General features: G+C 37.8%; 1 protein-coding gene across 1 annotated transcript in view; it reads right to left on the reverse strand.

Annotated features, from left to right (window-relative positions):
* Positions 1-779: 779 nt before the first annotated feature.
* Positions 780-18,616, reverse strand: part of PPA2 (inorganic pyrophosphatase 2) — a 44,685-nt gene continuing 26,848 nt past the window's right edge. The window contains exons 8-12 of the mRNA XM_026659853.2: positions 12,644-12,781; positions 10,590-10,675; positions 8,819-8,888; positions 2,068-2,107; positions 780-969 (exon numbers count right to left, since the gene is read on the reverse strand). Of these exons, the coding sequence (XP_026515638.1) occupies positions 941-969; positions 2,068-2,107; positions 8,819-8,888; positions 10,590-10,675; positions 12,644-12,781 (363 nt within the window). The 3' untranslated portion in view covers positions 780-940. The remainder of the gene's footprint in view (positions 970-2,067; positions 2,108-8,818; positions 8,889-10,589; positions 10,676-12,643; positions 12,782-18,616) is intronic.

Below are 18,616 nucleotides of genomic sequence, written 5' to 3' on the forward strand. Positions count from 1 at the left end.
CCAGTGGAGATACGATAGGAATTTTTTTTTAGAAAAAATGCTAGTATGCTGTACATGGCCTTGCCTATTGAAGCAGGAAATCTGGCAGGTATTTTTACCCTAACAAAGATACAAGGCTTAATTCCACAAATTTTACCAATCTTGCCCCATTGGATAATGGAGCATTAAAAGCCTCCCAACCATGAACAATTCTAAACAGAAAAGTTTGCCAAGAGGTAAAAATCCTTCCTGGAGGATCAAGTTCAAAAATTATCAAAACAGGATGTACTATACTCCACAGAACACACGTTTGCACATCCTTGCTGTGCTTCATCATGGAATTTGCACTTCCGAATTCAATTAATTTTCTGAAGTGCTGTTATTTTCATCTTTTTTTTTTTTTTAAATAAGCAAATATGCTGCACCCAAACTAGGTGAAACTTGCAAATAGATAATTGTGGATGTGAACACATTATGGGCATGATCTGTTGCATATTTGCATAGACATTTAGCCCAGTGTAGGCGATACTGTCTATTTACAAGGGATCACGGCCAGGACATCCCTATACCCTTGTTACCCCTGGTTGCCAGAGCAGCCCCTGGAGGGCCATGAGCAGCTGGCTTATGTTAGAGCAGTTTGAGGGCTGCTCTAATGTTCAGCCGTATATCAGACCATCCCAAATCAACCTCTACATCTGTAGGATGTAAATGTGTACAGGTTGGATGGATAGAAGGAACCACAGAGTTTTCAAGAGTAGAAACAAACAAAACTCCACACAAAGAAACACGCAGAAAGGAAACAATTTAAAAATATCAGTTTATTTACATGATAGAGGGTTTATGTTACTTGAAAAGTTGTTCCAACAGGAACCCAGCAATTAGGAACCAAGCCTGTCTTCAAAACTCAGGAAAAAAGGGATGATTTAAGATTTGATGATGTGACTTCAGAACATTCCGATGATCACTTGTTAAGAAAGTGCCACACATCAACTAAAACAAAAATACACGTCAAGAATGGTATTAATTCTACATGGATAACCAGATGCAAACACTTGGAAATGCAGTAGTCTACACTTTCAGCTTCTTTCGTATCCTCCCTTTCCAAACACATACAGTTCTTTGAACCATATCACCAATCCATGAAAAGAGTGCCCCCAAAGTAAACATTTTATTTTGTGATACAACTTTGTTGAAAATTACATCCTGCAACAGTGTACAGCCCTGATGTATTGCACACATCAAAGATGAGGCAGACTGTGGCCAGTACTGAGTCAGAGGCTTGAGATGGAATATTTTAGTAAATAAATGCTATTTATTGGCATACCATATAAGGGCAAAAGGAATGCAACTTGCTTTCCCATGAAATTGATTACACAGATGTTATTTTGTGAAGAATTTGGAACTAGACTCAAGATTTTAAGTTCCTTCTTGTCTTTCCCTTCCCCCCTCCAATTTGTAGTAGTGCATGTTCCTCTCTCATACAGTGCTTTTGGCATTAAAAAGTCAACGGCTTTTTTTTTTTTTTTTTAAGTAAACAAAGCATATTGAACAAACTTAGTTCAGAGTCCTGTACTTCAACTAAAACTATCATTTTTGTTAACCTGAATGGGGAAAGTCAATTTTGCTTTAATTAACACAGAAAAAGTAAGTTTGGCTTAGTTTTGTTGGATAGTTTGTTTTGTTTCATTTTTAAAGTTACCACAAGGAAGAAATCAAAGCAACATTTCTTAAAAGGATAAATATGGCCTTCCATAATTTCTGAAACAGAAAAATATTAGTATGACTGCTCATCTAATTCTAGACTGACACGGGCTAGACTACCCTTATCGACACCAAGTAGGTATTAGTACTTTATGCCACTTGACTAGTAGTCCCTTTGACTTTAGTAGAACTACTCATTGTCTAAGGTACTATTCAAAAGAAGTGAGGGAAGCATAATCTGGCCCTATATAAGCATTTTTATCAGGTCTCATGCTTAGTATGTTTAGTTCACAAAAACTTTTTCAACGGATCTATTTTTGTCTCATTTTTTTTCCAGCAAATGAAACAAAAATACATGTTGCCATTTGGAGTAAAAATAAACTGTACCTTCTGCAGAAACAGAATCTCCACTCGCAGGAGGTGGTGCCTACAGAAAAAAACCACAATATTAGTAACACTCCATATGTAGTGTGTCCAAACTCTAGGTTATTTTATTGTGAAAGTCAACAGATGATAGCACAAAAGAAACATACCACTGGCACCGTAAGACAATACTCCTCCCTCTCACACCTCCATTTTTCTTACTACCTATATAAGTATCTGTCTCACTCAAACGCAGGCACAGACCTACCAGGAGCAGATGAATACCTGTTTAGAATAAAGATGATTTACTCTTGTAGGATAAAGAGGATTTTTTGATTTGCAAACAGCAAAGATGAAAACATCTTTGCAGCAATGTTACTATATGATTACGTTTCTTATTAAATTTCCACAACTATGTTTTTTTTTGGGGGGGGGGGGGGGAGAACAATCTCTATAACAGGGGAGTCAAACTCATTCTGTAGAAGGGATACATTCTATATTTAACTGTGGTCCATGGGGCTTTGTATAACTTTAAAGCTACATATATCCCTCAGCCCACACTGAATCTCCCATTTACGTTGGTTCCACAAAGATCAATGCTAGGAAATATAGCTTAGTGCAACTAAACTTGGTTGTTAATTTTATTTGTCCACCTATTGTCACATCTAGCAGCACTCAGCGAGAAAACATTTTCACATTTAGGACCAGTATTATTTCTGTCCTTAGTCTCACTTCCTTTCCCATCCTTCTATTTCTCTCCTCTCTTCTATTTCCTACCCTCTGAAATTCCTTCTCTCCAGCAAATCTCAATTCCACGTGGGCTTCACTCCCATCCCATCTGCTAAAATTATCAGCAATTAAATACTTAATACTGACATTTAAAGTATCAGCATCTGGCTGTAGAGTTAACACCCCATGAGATTAATAGGGAAGGGGAAGGGAGGTCACCACTCTTAGGGCTCTTACCTGGGTTTTAGCCATAACCCTCCTACTGTCCACACGCAACATCATCAACATAACAACCTGGTATATTTTCTGTAATTTTGTTTGGTTGGGTTTTTTAAGTTCTCAGGGGAAGACTGCCCCTCTTCCTCTCTCTTTTAAAAGATACTTCTGCCTGGAAAGTATTCCTACCAAAGTACTTTTATCAGATACCCCTCCCAGCAAAGCCCCTCTACCACATTTTCTTTCCAGTTTTATAAGGGAAGAATAATGTGATAAGTCTGAGAAAAACTGTTCTGCAAGCTATTTATAGTTCATCTTGGAGCTTTTCCAACTTTATAAAAACATTTTAAGCAGCTTCCTTGTAGAGTGAGCGAGCAAGCAGTTCTTGGGATTAATGTTAAACAAAGGCTTGGCTGCCCAGGTCAGTTTTATAGATGGCAACACTTACTGTAAAGTAAATGGTAGATTTTAACATTGACATATCCAGCAACATGTTCTGGTGTTTCCAGAATCTAATTTTCAGTGTGCACCAACACTGGTGCTGAGAAAGAGACAGCACAAGATATCAGGAAACACCAGAAACTTTCACCATCTACAGACAGTTATAAACTCTGTTGTATGTCTGGCTACAGATGCCAGGGTAATTTTGGGTATTTCAAACATTCAGTACCTACTGCTGTCAGACACAGACTACCTCTTCTGATCTCTCTGATTGTACCAATTTTACTCGGGGGTAACGCCATCAACCGCAGTGGAACACTCCTGACTTTCACTAATGTCAGAGCACAGTTAGGCCAACTGTCCTGAAACTCAGCTGGGAGAGAAGAGTAAAGTGAGACAAGGAGGAAAGATCAACAACATAAAACACACTTAAGAGACAGAGGACGCAGAAACACACTCTTACAAAGTGGTCAATGCTGGATACTTAAAAGGAAGGCAGAAACCAGCCAAACGTGCACCCATTAGGGTAACAGAGCAGAAATTAATTCCCAATACTGACAAGTCATTTGCGTCTCAAATATAACGTTTGTCAAATCATAAAGGCCCAGATGCCAACACCCTAAATCTGTTGAAGTCAACAGGTCTACCCATGGAGTAAGGTGTCACCCAACAACAACAGGGGTATTAGAAACTGGCCCAGCCATAACTATATATGCAGAAGCAGTGCAATGAAGACTTCTTTATCATTTGCTTTTTACTTTGTTCTTAGGCATGGAAATTCTAGGCATTCTACTCTTCGTAAAAATATATGAGTTATAGCAACAGAGTATGCCTTTTATTTTTGCAGTTAATATATCTCATGAAAATAAAAGGTATATACCACTCATCCAATACAAAAATCTTCTCTCTAAAATGGGTTAGAAACAAGCATGGCAGCTGTTCCAAAGAGTGCAGGTGACTCAGGAATATGGAAATATGTTTCCAATTATACTTGTAAGTCAACACTCCACTATAGCTTTGATTTCTCTTGTGCCTATCCATAAGCCAATGGAAGGAAGTAAAAGAAACCACAGAAAACATTTTTTTTTTAAATTTCCAGGTACATGTGAAAACCTCACAGCCATTAAGACTTTGCAGTTGATCTCTGTATACTGTCAGTTCAGCTTGCAAGAGCTGAATGTCTGACAACTGAATTTGGCAATGCAAGACTGTAGAAAAGACACCAGTTTAAAATTTAATATCTAGAATTTGACGTTCTGCTCTCAAGAGAATATTAAAGGCTGTACTGTTTCCACTTCAAGTTACTTTTGATTGGAAATTAAATACATTAAAAATACCAATTAAAACATATTGTGCATTTTACTCAAGGATAAATACGTTAAGAGTAATTGGACTACCTAGATAAACAAAAAAATAAGGACTGTCGATTAATCACAATTAACTCACGTTATTAACTCAAAAAAATGAATTGCGATTAAAAAAATGACTCACGACTAATTGCAGTTTTAATCGCACTGTTAAACAATACTAATTGCAATTTATTAAATATTTTGGATGTTTTTCTACATTTTCATATTTATTGTATTCACTGTTGTAATTGAAATATTTTTGATTGCAAATATTTGCACTGTAAAAATGATAAACCAAAGAAATAGTATTTTTCAATTCACCTCATACAAGTACTGTAGTGCAATCTTTGTCGTGAAAGTGCAACTTACAAATGGAGATTTATTTTTTGTTACATAAGTGCACTCAAACAAAACAATGTAAACTTCAGCGTCTACAAGTCCACTCAGTCCTACTTCTTGTTCAGCCAATCACTAAGGGCAGGTCTACACTACCGCGGTAGTTCGACGGCTGGCAATCGAACTTCCAGGTTTGATTTATCGCGTCTGGTCTGGATGCGATAAATCGATCCCGGAAGTGCTCGCCGTCGACTGCGGTACTCCAGCTCTGCGAGAGGAGTACCGCGGAGTCGACAGGGGAGCCTGCCTGCCGCGTGTGGACCGCGTCTGAACCGCGGTAAGTTCGAACTAAGGTATGTCGACTTCAGCTACGTTATTCACGTAGCTGAAGTTGCGTACCTTAGATCGAATTGGGGTGTTAGTGTAGACCAGGCCTAAGACAAACAAGTTTGTTTACATTTACAGGAGATAATGCTGCCCTCTTCTTATTTACAATGTCACTAGAAAGTGGGAACAGGCATTTGCATGGCACTTTTGTAGCTGGTATTGCAAGGTATTTACGTGCCAGATATGCTAAACATTCGTATGCCCTTTCATACTTTGGCCATTCCAGAGGACATGCTTCCATGCTGATGATGCTTATTAAAAAAATGCGTTAATTAAATTTGTGACAGAACTCCTTGGAGAAGAATTGTTTTACCCACATTCTGCCATATATTTCATGTTATAGAAGTCTCAGATGATGACCGAACAAATGTTCATTTTAAGAACACTTTCACTGCAGATTTGACAAAACGCACAGAAGGTACCAATGTGAGATTTCTAAGGATAGCAACAGTACTTGACCCAAGGTTTAAGAATCTGAAGTACCTTCCAAAATCTGAGAGAAACAAGGTGTGGAGCATGCTTTTAGAAATCTTTAAAGAGCAACACTCGGATGCGAAAACTACAGAACCCAAACCACCAAAAAAGAAAATCAACCTTCTGCTGGTGGCATCTGACTCAGATAATTAAAATGAACATGCGTTGGTGAGCACTGCTTTGGATTGTTATCAAGCAGAACCCACCATCAGCATGGATGCATGTCCTTTGGAATGGTGGCTGAGGCATGAAGGGACATATGAATCTTTAGTACATCTGGCACGTAAATATCTTGCAACGCCAGCTACAACAATGCCATGAGAATGCCTGTTCTCACTTTCAGGTGACATTATAAACAAGAAGCTAGCAGCATTATTTCCTGCAAATGTAAACAAACTTGGGACTTGCAGGCTCTAAAATTTTACATTGTTTTATTTTTGAATGCAGGGTTTGTTTTTTTTTACATAATTCTACATTTGTAAGTTCAACTTTCATAATAAAAAGATTGCACTACAGTACTTGTATTAGGTGAATTGAAAAATACTATTTATTTTGTTTTTTACAGTGCAAATACTTGTAATCAAAAATAAAAATAAAGTGAGCACAGTACACTTTGTATTCTGTGTTGTAATTGAAATCAATATATTTGAAAATGTAGACATCGAAAATATTTAAATAAATGGTATTCTATAATTGTTTAATCATGTGATTAATCGTGATTAATTTTTTTAATCACTTGACAGCCCTAAAAAATTAAAGAAGAAAAATCTGTAAAAGCAACAGAAGCAAGGGAGGGTCATGGATGATTGGGGTTTAGTAAAATACTACAAAGAAACAGTGAAACCATTCAAGGAAAAGAAAGTGAGGAATGGGAGCAGGAAGAAAAAAAAGTTTAAAACATTGGTGGCTACTATAAGACAATACCATGGAACACCAATACAAATGAGATTTAAAATTTTTGATTTTGTAAACACTGCAGTAGAAATGTTTCCACTGGAATTTTTGTTTTAAAAAACCATACAAACAGTTGTTTTAAAACAAACAAATTGACCTGGAATGTTTCAAATGCAAACAGTGCAGGGCAGAGGACTTGAAACTGACAATTATTTCATTGATTTTCATTGTCCAAGCTGATGGTATGTCTGAACTTGAATATTTAGTTGTGTTTTTAATACATGTTTATGAAAAATGATTGTAAATTCTAGCACAGACAAAACACAAATGTTTGCTGATAGTTGCATTTAATCAGATAAATGTGACTAGGAATGAATGTGGGTACTGAAACAAACATTTCTTTATTTCTACATTAAAATTTTACAATTGTGTTAACGTGTTAAAAAACATGCCTAAGAATTCATGTGTAGACATACTTTGAGACAAATGCAGAAAGAAACTGAACAGAATCAACACTGAAAAGTTTGATTTTGAAATTTCTTTCAGTTTAACCAGCTTTGTTGTGAGTAACAAAGACTTATTAGCTTAAAATACAACATTTTAAAGAAGAGAGTAACCCTTTTACAGTAATGTTAGTTAAGACTTTAAATGCACAGAAATGGGAAATTCAGTTCTAAGCTTCCCCTAGATAGAAGGTATAACTGACACCTTACTATATTTAATCTTCTGGCAACACTTTTTAAGGGAATTCACTTTTAACTGCTTATTGCAGATACAATTTCATAAGCACCCATCACAGGGAAATTTATTAGTCCTCAACTAGATAAAATAAACAGGAGTATTTGAATCACTATCCCAATACATAAAAGGTCCTGGATTTTGCATCACTGATATATTACTGGTGTAGCTACTCAAGATCTTAGCCTGTATCTTACAAGTAAACAATGAAAAAGTGAGGCAACTAGGAAAGAAGCCTCCAAATATGTATATGGTCTGTATGTCTGGTTTTTGAAAGTAAAAACATTAGTTTTTTTCAGAGCTTAGTTTTAAGAGGCCTGAGGTCTCATTTGACACTTACACTTGCACAATTGCTATAACTGTGCGCACAAATCAAGCAATTGAGAGAGTTTGAGTTAAGACTAGTTAGTTGCCTATATAGCCACATCCAAGTGCAAAACACCCGATATGCTCATGGCGAAAGCAAATACATGTGAGAAATGTTTGGGGGGTTTTTTGGTTAAATCAGGCACTTTACATTGCTTTTTTGTTGTTGTTGCTTAAGTTGTGGTCTCCAAAATATAACGTTTAAATGGAATAACTTCTCCTCCAATTATATTTGCACATGTAAGTATAAAACCTGCAGGACATTTTTCTAGTTTAAACAGAGAACCCGTGTATTTGAATTTTACATTAATTTGTATTTGAATTTTACATTAATTTGCAGAACAAGGCACTATTCTTTAACAAGCAGTTAGAAAAACATTTCTCCCTTCCTTGTACAGCGATGCATTTAATTATGCAAGTAGGCAAACAAAGGATCCCCTTAGTGATTAGAGAGTACAGTCAGCTAGTCAATGAGTTTTAGCACTGGGTGGTAACTCATGGCAACAGGGCAGACAGAGAAGACAGCAGGCTAGATACACATAGTCAATCTTGCTATTTAGCATCAGAAGAAATAGCACCATAGAAAATCAGCAAAACGGTAATGAACCTGCCAGAAAACACAGTTATTATACTGCAGCAAAAAAGGTTTATATTATAATAGTTATATGTCCCCCATAATCTCTGTATTCTACATTTTATTTTTTTTAAACCTCACATCTTTGTTTAATGCAAGGACCCACTTTGTTTACCTATTTTATTTCAATGCTGGATTTTTGGATCTTTTGCTAGCATTAGTAACAATTTTTAAAAATAAAAAAGTTCTATTAAAAGCGTTTTGCCCTTACTGATTGCACAATTAACCTGGCATCCTCTTCACTGCAACAAAAGGGGCTGTCATGCACCAAAACATTCGTACTGAAAAATAAAAATTAATAAGATAGTTAACAATAAAAAAAATGGAACAGAATAAAACCTACCTATGATAAACAGCCTCTTCAAAGAGCCTAAATGTTTATATCTACCAAGAAGTGAGTCAGTCAAAAATGAAGCAACAATAACCAGCATTTTATACATTTAATATTTTACGTTTATATAGTGCCTTTCGTCCTTAAAAGGATCCCAAAGTTCTCTATAAAAATAGACACAATAGCATGGAGACAACCCTTGGGAAAGGAATCCAATAAACTGACTTCACAGCACACTGGTGGCAAAGGAGAAATGTTGATCAAAGACCTGGGGAAAACCTCTGCTCTTTCAAAAAGCGTTCGAGATCTTTAATGCTCATGGACAGCAGACGAAAACATGGAGCCAAATCCTCTGCTAGTGTAAATGGCTAAAGTTCCATTGAAGTTAGTGCAGCTGCATCCATTCATACCAAGACTGAATTTGGACTTTGGTTTGTAAGGTCTCATCTAAATTATCCGATAGGATAAACTGCATAGTATCGATTCCTCAAAGTAAGGCTGGGATTGATTTATAAATTATACCAACATGTAGCCTAAGTGCTTTGGAATCAAAAAATATGAAGCTCAATATTACCAACTTGGGACTTGCAGTCCAATAAGAATGCTGGCTAGGAGAATTGGGGTCAATTTCTGGCTCTGCCACAGACTTGCAGTGTGACTTTGGGCAAATCACTTAATCTCAATGTGCCTCAGATACCCCATCTATAAAACAGAGATAACAATACACTTGTTCTCCAACTCTTTGACTGTGTCCTACTTAGACTGTTAAGCTCTTTGGGACAGGGATTGTCTCTCTCACTATGTGTTTGTGCAGTATCTAGCACATTGGGGCCCCAATCTCAGTTGGGGACTCCTGGTGCTACTGCAAAACAAACAACAACAACAACAGTATAGAATAAATGATAGGCAGAGGATTCATTAGGGCTTTGTATGGAATATGGAGGCTCTCAGGAAAATCCCGAACAGTATTATTGGGGACAGGGAAATTCATAGTTGAGGACTAACTTGACAACTTAATTCCTTTGTTGTATTTAAATACTGCAGGAATTTTAGAATAGAAGCTGATCATAAATTCATGTGCAGTGATACACAATGGGGTGGTAAGGACAAAATGACAGCAATAACTCTGCTTTTCCTTAGGTTAGGTTAGCTTACTATCTTTAACATTTTAAAGAATTCATAAATTTCATTTTACAGTGTAACTGTATAACGTCACCATAATAAATCACTAACACAATCCTAACCTTCTTTCTCTAGTTTAAAGTGAATACTTTTAATTAAGTAATTCCTAAATATTAACAAGCTACACTTGGCTATATTATCAAATTACATAACAGGACACGTTCAAAGAAATTAAAAGTTATCAGTATTGTGCAAAAAGCAGCAGATTACACAATAACTGGTTTTTGAGCTGTTACTAAAGTTTACTTATAAATAATCTGCAGGACTCACATGATCAATATATATTTTCTGAGTAATTTCCAGTAAACCCTGTGTAGTTACCATGCAAGAGCAATTATCTATCGGGATGCTGTAAAAACAGAAATGTTACTGCCACCTCAAAGCAAAAAATGTAAGTGATTCATACACAGCTGCCACACTGACAGAATGAATACAATACAAATAGGAATAGCTTTGAATGGACACTTACCATTCTATAGCACCTCTGTCAGCCTTTTTATGAAGCAAAGCTTTCCAGTATTCATGGGTGGATTTAATAATTCCAACAGCAAAATCCTAGTTTATATCAAGAGATATAAAAAGCTATTAACTAAATTCCAAAGAATTAATTTATTAAAAATGCAATTTCACATGGTATATTTTCCAAAAATTTTAATAAGGCTTCACAGGAGGCTTCCTACAATCACACTTTTCTAAGGTGAGAAACAGGCCTCACTACCCACCAAGTACATTGGCATCATACTGAGGATACTTTTGGTTGGTGGCCAGACACAATAAGGAGGATTCATGAAAAAAGGCATCAGTGTATGTGTACAGGAATAAATCATCATACAGGATTCTACATGTGTAACTACAGATGTCTTAACATTGTATGATGCATTATTATTTGAGAAACAACACATGACCCTTATTAAAGATTGTATTATAACACATATACACAAGGGTCAAAGTTAATGTTGCACACGCAGCAATATATTGGCATTTCCTGATTTGACTGCTTAACCATCCAACTTCAGTGTTACATTAAAACGGTATATTAATTGCCTAGTTTTGTTGGTGGGAATTTAATTTCGTGTTGGTTTTTGTTGTTGTTGTTGTTGTTAAAAAAGGAAATACAGGGAGGAAATTAAAGAGCTCCAAGAAGTTTTAAAGTTTTGGGCATCACAGCTCTATGGGCTAACACACACTTGCAGACAGAGCATACACATTTCATAATTGGACTAGGTGGCTAGATACCACTGAGATGTTGCCACCCTTCACCAGTGCCACTGGAACATTTTGGGGAAGAGTAACTCTCTTACATCCTGGGTCTCTAGAAACAAATGAAGCATGTCCAAGTTGGTCAGGGGGTAAGGTATTTAGTGCAAACTCTGACCCAAAATTCCAGCAGTTTTGGCTGCAGCTTTCTTCAAGCCTCACTGAATATGCTTTGCAAAGTACAAACTTAACAAAGGCAGACAGTGGAGGAGCTGGCAATAGAGCTTCAGGTTGTCTGGCCTTGCAACACTGGGTATTTTCCACCAGACTAATGATTCATTTGAGGGAGAAGAGTAATAAGAGGATCTTTACACCCAGACAACATTGGAAAGTTTGTTTGGGTTGGTTAGTAGGCATTTTATAGCTTAGACACTTTATAGCCAATTTGTGTACGGGCATCATTTCTCTGGAACCCGTTTATAATGCTTAGGGGGAAAATCCCTCTATAGATTGTACATAATGTGTGATTTCCAAACTATTTTAAACTCAAATCAAACCCAATTTCACCTGGAAAATGGCCACAGTGAGCACAGTCTCTACAGGGAGCACTATTCCCATGTCCACGGCACTTCCAATCACCAGCTATTTTAGCCACAGGTTGTCAAAAACTCATGAGAATTTTTCTTAAGATGGGAAAAGATCTTTAGTCTTGAAGACAAAAACTGCTGAAACATTTTTACTCAAAATTACCCAAAAAAATCACCTCTGATCAAAGACCAAGCATGGAAAAGTCTGCAACCGACCATACTGCTTCTTTTAAAATATACAGTCTTGCAAAATTGTCATGAAGATTTGCAAGTCTATGCACAAAATCTATTCCCCATTACTTTCCTATGATGACAAAGATATTGGAAAAAAAACCCAGCCCTGATCCTGCAAAAACCATATGCATGTGTGTAAATCTCCACAGGAGTGGGACCTAATATTTTACCCACTTGTTCAAAAGCCATTATTTTCTTGAGATACGTTTAATCTTGCAAGTTTTCCTAATTATCTACACAGACAAAAATACAGCTATTCAAAATTCTCTATATGGATTAAGGTTTTCATTTTACAAACACATGAAAATAAGCCAAATAAAGTTCTGATGTTTGATAATATATTCCTACCCCCTCCATACTGCATTTAAAGAATGCTGACATAGCTTTATTCCATTATGATGGACCAACCACTTCCTTGCAAGCAATTCCAAAAAAATCTAGGATATATCATCCCAAAAACCACATATGCCAGCAAGATGCATCTTTAAATCCATATCATCTTCACCTTGTCTTTAAACTCTCCATTAAAAGCAAACTGATTTTCCGGTTTGTCATCTGGGACCTTATATAATCGGAACCACTCAGCGGTAGCCTCAAGATAACCCGGTTTGTGTTTCTTGACATCATCAATATCTGTAGGTATATATAAAAAAAAGTATCACCTTTTTACTCACAGTTTTGGTAACATCAATTTTTAGAAGTCTTGTAAAATATTTGCAAGCAATTTGATTTCAGTGAATTCTTTCAAAGTCATCAGGGAATTTCAGTTTCTTCCTCAGTTGCCCATAGTTGATATTTTATGATTTCACCACCACACTAAAACAGATAAGCCAGTCACCTCCTGGTCTTCATTAATTAAGACCCAAAGGGCCAATGAATAAAATGACCATCTTTATAGCAGGTGGGGAAGAAAATTCCATATTTATAGGCTTTCATCTCACTAGATACCTCATATGAGACTTGGATTACTTTATACATTTTATTTCCCAGCAACTGTGCCAATGCGTCTTTTTGATAATGGAAAAATAACTGGCAAAAACAATTTTAGCTCATGGATTTTAAACTAAAACCTGAAAACAAAGTATAAACTTGGTGTAGCAAAGGAAAACCTAAAATGTATATTAAAAACACACCTGACAGCACATATGTCTGAGTTTGGCCCATTAGATACAGAAAAGGTAAATGATACTAGCATTAAGTTCTCTAACACCTACAGCTAGTTACTTGCGCTAACCACATTCTACCCTAACCTCTGCAGGTGCAGAGCACCTGGCAGCAGAAGGAGAAAGTTCCTGCCGCATAAGTATAGGATAGGGCATGAAGAGGGATGCATGCCGTTGGCAGAGCATGATGAATTTGGAAAATGGCTGTACAACTTATGAATTCTGGTTGCTATTATGAAATTGGAAAATTTCTGTAACATGAGTGCCTGTATATATATGGACTCGTCACTGCTGATAGGTCCTGTAGCAGGTACAATGGGAAATACTTAGCAGACCTGAGGAAGATCTCTATGTAAGCTTGAAAGCTCAATTCTCTCTCACCAGATGAAGTTGGTCCAATAAAAGATATTACCTCACTCCCCTTCTCTCTCTAACATTAACAATGGTACTTAGACCTCACAAAAGTTATACTAAAGACAGCTGCGTCCATAAAAAAACAGTTTTAGTTTAACTCCTCAAAGGAGACGGGTGAGGTCAGAGCAGTGGAAAGTTACCTGAAAGATAGAACAAAGGAAGCCAGATGGGTTTATAGCAAGCCAGACAAGAAGCAGCCGCTTGGGCAGGAGAGGACAAGGTCACACAGCATGTGGTGGCCTCATGTGGCAGAAGGGCCCTTCCTGCTTTCTTGAGTCCTAATGGCCCCAAGTCCTCTGAACAACCCAGCTAGGTCCAACTAGGTCAAATTACAAAGGATGACTATAAACAAACACCACAAACATGTAGGCACAAAATTCGAAGGCCAAGGCACAAACCGAGATTAAACAAGCTAGAGGCATAAAAGGTAACAAGAAAACGTTCTACAAATACATTAGAAACAAGAGGAAGATCAGGGACAAGGCAGGCCCATTGCTCAACGAGAGGGGAAAGATAACAGAAAATGTGGAAATGGTAGAAGTGCTAAATGACTTTTTTTGTTTCAGTATTCACCAGAAAGGTTAGTAGTGAATGGATGTCTAACATAGTGAATGCTAGTGAAAATGAGGTAGGATCTGAGGCTAATAGGGAAAGAACAAGTTAAAAAAGTACTTAGACAAGTCAGATGTCTTCAAGTCGCCAGGCAAGAGAGAGATTTCCTGGGGAAATATATGAGCCATTAGTGATTATCTTCAAAAACTCATGGAAGATGGGAAACATCCCAGAGGACTGGAAGAGGGCAAATATCATGCCAATCTATAAAAAGAGAAATTAGGACAACCTGGGAAATTACAGGCATCATTGAATTTCATGGCCCATGACCTTCAGTAAAGGCATCTGGGCTAGCTTGGCTTTTCCTCCTTGTTTCCACTTTCTCTAATAGGCTCCAGAAGCAGTTGGAACAGAACAGGAACATTAGCACCATGTGATTATCCAGCTTTTTAAAAAAAATTATTATGTTTTTCTTCTTAATTTGGGGGAAGTGTTACAACCGTAAAGTCCTGTTGTTGTGAAGCCAGCACTCAGCCACAGGAAACGGGGAAAAGAGGGCCTCATCACTCAACAGCGACCCACCCCAGTCACTTAAGAGACATCAGGGACAAGCTGGAAAGACAACTTGTTCAGTCCACTGAACACTAAGAAAATGACAGCTTCCACACAGGACTTGGGAGGTGGATGTAAAGTCGGGGGGAGGGCAGGGAAAGGAGGAGGAATTTCCAGGGTTCTGATAAGGGAGCAGAAAAATAGGAAGAAAGGATAGCAGGTGCAGTGATTTAATACACTACTCTCTAGAAGCTGGGTTTCACATCTGTATTAGAATCAAACAAATAGGAGTCGGCTGATTTCTGCCTTCCCCGCATCACAGTCATTAGGTGCCATACTCTGGTACTCGATATATACACGTTGTCTCCATTGAAACTATGTATTCAGACTGAAGTCAAAGGGAACTAAACATGTATAGAATAGCAAATGTATTGCCCAATATAATTTGGTCCTATTTATCTATATTGTCAATCTCTGCTCAGAAGAGGCTCAGGATGTGAATGCCAGGAGCCTTGCAGGTCAGACAGTATTAACATGATTAACACAGGTATGGGGGTGTGATTTCTGCATATTGCTGGTATGCATTTTCCAGTTCCACTTTTATAAGCATCAAAGTTAACCCCAGGGTTAAAAAGCAGATGAAATAAAGTTAGCTGTTATTACAGCGAGTGTAAGCAGCTTGGTTTGAATAAGGAAAATCTCTAGAGGCTGGCACGAATGATTACGGCTTGCTTTTTGTCAAAGGAAAGAACCAATGAAAATGCAGCTCCCAAATCTATCGGGCCTTACAAAAGGAAGCGATAAAAACATTTGTACAAAACTACCATTTTTAGTACAACAGATGCTGTTTCTTGCAAGCAAAGCTAAAACAACATGCTTGCAACAAGCTTTCTAAACAAGGTCTGTGGGAAGAGAAGACATATGTTTTTAATAACATCTTATAAACATTTACAGGAAGCAGCAGCTACATTCCATATAAAGGCATTTGTTGTATTTTCTGCAGCAAGGGGGAAAAAAAGCACTAGTACAGACAATTAATTTCTTTATGTTGAATGCTTACACAAATTCCCAACAAAAGCTTTCATGGGCCTCTTCTGCTGTTCTGCATATAAATATACCCATGCATAGAGAAAGGGAATATACAGGGTACATGATACCAAGTAATGCAATATACTGTACTTCACCATTCAGCGACTGACCACATAACTCAAAACTAACTTAAAGCCACCACATATGGTCATCATCTATAATGAATAAAAACAACCCAAGACACTGCCCACTGCTATGTATTATGTATTATAAACAGCAGAGTGCATTTTGTTTGGGGAGAGGAGAAGGGTGCTGATATTGTACAGTAACTATATAATAAGTTATATACCAACATTGATAGAAATTATTTACAGATATGTATATATACAGGCATCATTCTAATGACCAACAGAATAAAACCAACTGGCCAAGGTTTCCAAAAATGACCAGTGGTTTTGGGTTCCTTGCTTTTTATGTGCCAACCTTGAGACACCTTTAAGGGGCCTGGATTTTAGAGGGGAAGTGCTCAATACTTTCTGAGAGCAACTTTAAGACACCTCAAACCCAGCACCGCAAATCACTAGTCACTTTTAAAACACTTGGCCAATATGAATCTCATTTTAGGCCTTTGTAATTGGAGCTAAACATAATCATGCCCAAATATTTCTCTGAGTTTGCAGGAAAGGTTAATTGGTCCTGATCTGTATTTGAACTTCAATACATAAATTAAATCCCACTATGAGACAAGTGGTCAAAAAAAATTTCCATTTCAAGAGTTTGACTCTCTTCTTGGCCAAGATATTACACAAAACTCAGGCCTAGTTTAGAGATTCAAGAGTGGGGAAAACAAATTTTAGATCCACACCAGACCCACTTCCTTGTTTTTAAATTGCTTCACTGAGTCCAGTGATGGTTATCTGGCTAGCAGCTGGCTGGACAGAAAATGGCGCTCAGGTATGTAAAGGGCAGAGTTAAACCAAAGCTGATTGTATTAAAACAGGTTCTTCCCTTGCACCAATGAAAATTTCCAGGTTAAACTTTTTAATTTACGCGCACACTTAAGAAGCCGGTGTCTGAACTGCAGCTCGATTTGAAACAGGGTTTGTCCCCACCCCTTCCAATATTAAAAGTTGTAATTTTATAACCCCAACATAATACATAAGGCCCAGCCCTTTGAAACTGTGTCTCCTTAATCCCCAATGAAGTCAATGGGAGTTGATGCCAAGCACCTCTCAAACCCCAGATCGTGTCATTCAGGTATTGCAAATACAAATTACAGCTTTTTCATTGCTCTATATGAGAGAGTTCTAGGCAGAGTTTCCAGTTTAAGCAGTACTTATCAATAAATGCCTCCAGAATTGGAGGCCTATATATTGGGAGGACTCTGTATAAACAATGGGAAATGCTCTGCTTTAAATTGTGTTTTGGAAATCAATTGCAGTTATGAGAATGATCAAAAACCCAGAATGGGGAAATATGATGTACCTGGTGCGTGTTTAAATCAGTAAGAAAAAATTAATATATAACACAAGCCCAGGCCAGGATTTTCAAGCATTTATGACATTACTGTCCCCAAATTATTTTTTCCAGATTTACCATAACTAATCTTCATCAGAAACTATGATGCACATGCCTAGTTTGAAATTTTAACACAAAGTGGCCTGAGTCACCCAAGCAAAAAAAATAACTAAACACTTTTCACAAACGTTAGCGTAACAAAAAAGACTGACCAGATGTTGTTCAGACTTCTGAAGGGGACAAAGGAAACAGGAAAGGTCTTTGCTGGGCAGAGACCAAACATAAGAACTCTACACCCAATCAGAAATATTAAGTGAATAGTAGAAAGTGAACAATGCCAATAGCATAATTCAATGATATCAGCTTGTCAGTTATTAGAAGAGGTTTCTTAGTTTTATCCACAGCTACCGTCCATCTGAATAAAAAAAAAAGTCTCATGGGGAGGAAGGAAAAACAAGTATAAAGGGACATATTGTACTGCACATTCCACCAGATTTGTTTATTTTCAAAACGAAGAGGGATTCCTGTTAACCACTGCAAGCAACAGTTATGTTTTGTTGAACCAGATGGGGGACATCCTCTCCCCTCCAAACCTTGGACTACTCAGACAATCTCTGAAGTGACCATTTCTTATATTTAAGAAATGTTTTCCGCTTCACCCTCCGATTGTTAGACGGACGCTTCTCAGGGTATGTCGCCACAGCAACCAGACACCCGCAACTGGCCCGTGCCAGCCAACTCAGGCTCATGGGCTCGGGCTGCAGGGCTGTTTCTGTTGTAGCCCAACCTCTGGAACCCTTCCACCTTGCAGGGTTGCAATGGACCAGGCGCCAGCCTGAGCCCAGAAGCCTACACAGCAATGCAACAGCCCCAGAGCCCAAGCCCCGCGAGCCAGAGTCAGCTGGCATGGGCCAGACACGGGTGTCTGGTTGCTGTGGCGACATACCCTCAGAGTTGTGTATTTCCCATCTGTCAAGCCGCCCTGCAGTGGCTCAAGAGTAAGAGACCCAACCTCAGGGCAGACTGTTAGGAACCAGGGCACAAACCCCCAATTGGTTGTGAGTTCTATACTTAAATTTCACCAACCAACCAATCATCAAGCGTGAACTCCTCAGACACTATAACAATCTTAACATGGAGTCACAGACATTCCTCTTGAGTACTCTCTGTCTTGCCACCCAGGTTAGCCTACCTTTGTGACAAATGGACCCTTACCCCAAGGATCACAGCAATATTCAATATCAGAGGGG

Source organism: Terrapene carolina, unplaced genomic scaffold, assembly GCF_002925995.2.
Source record: "Terrapene carolina triunguis isolate 2854851 unplaced genomic scaffold, T_m_triunguis-2.0 Scaffold706, whole genome shotgun sequence".
NCBI lineage: Eukaryota > Metazoa > Chordata > Testudines > Emydidae > Terrapene > Terrapene triunguis.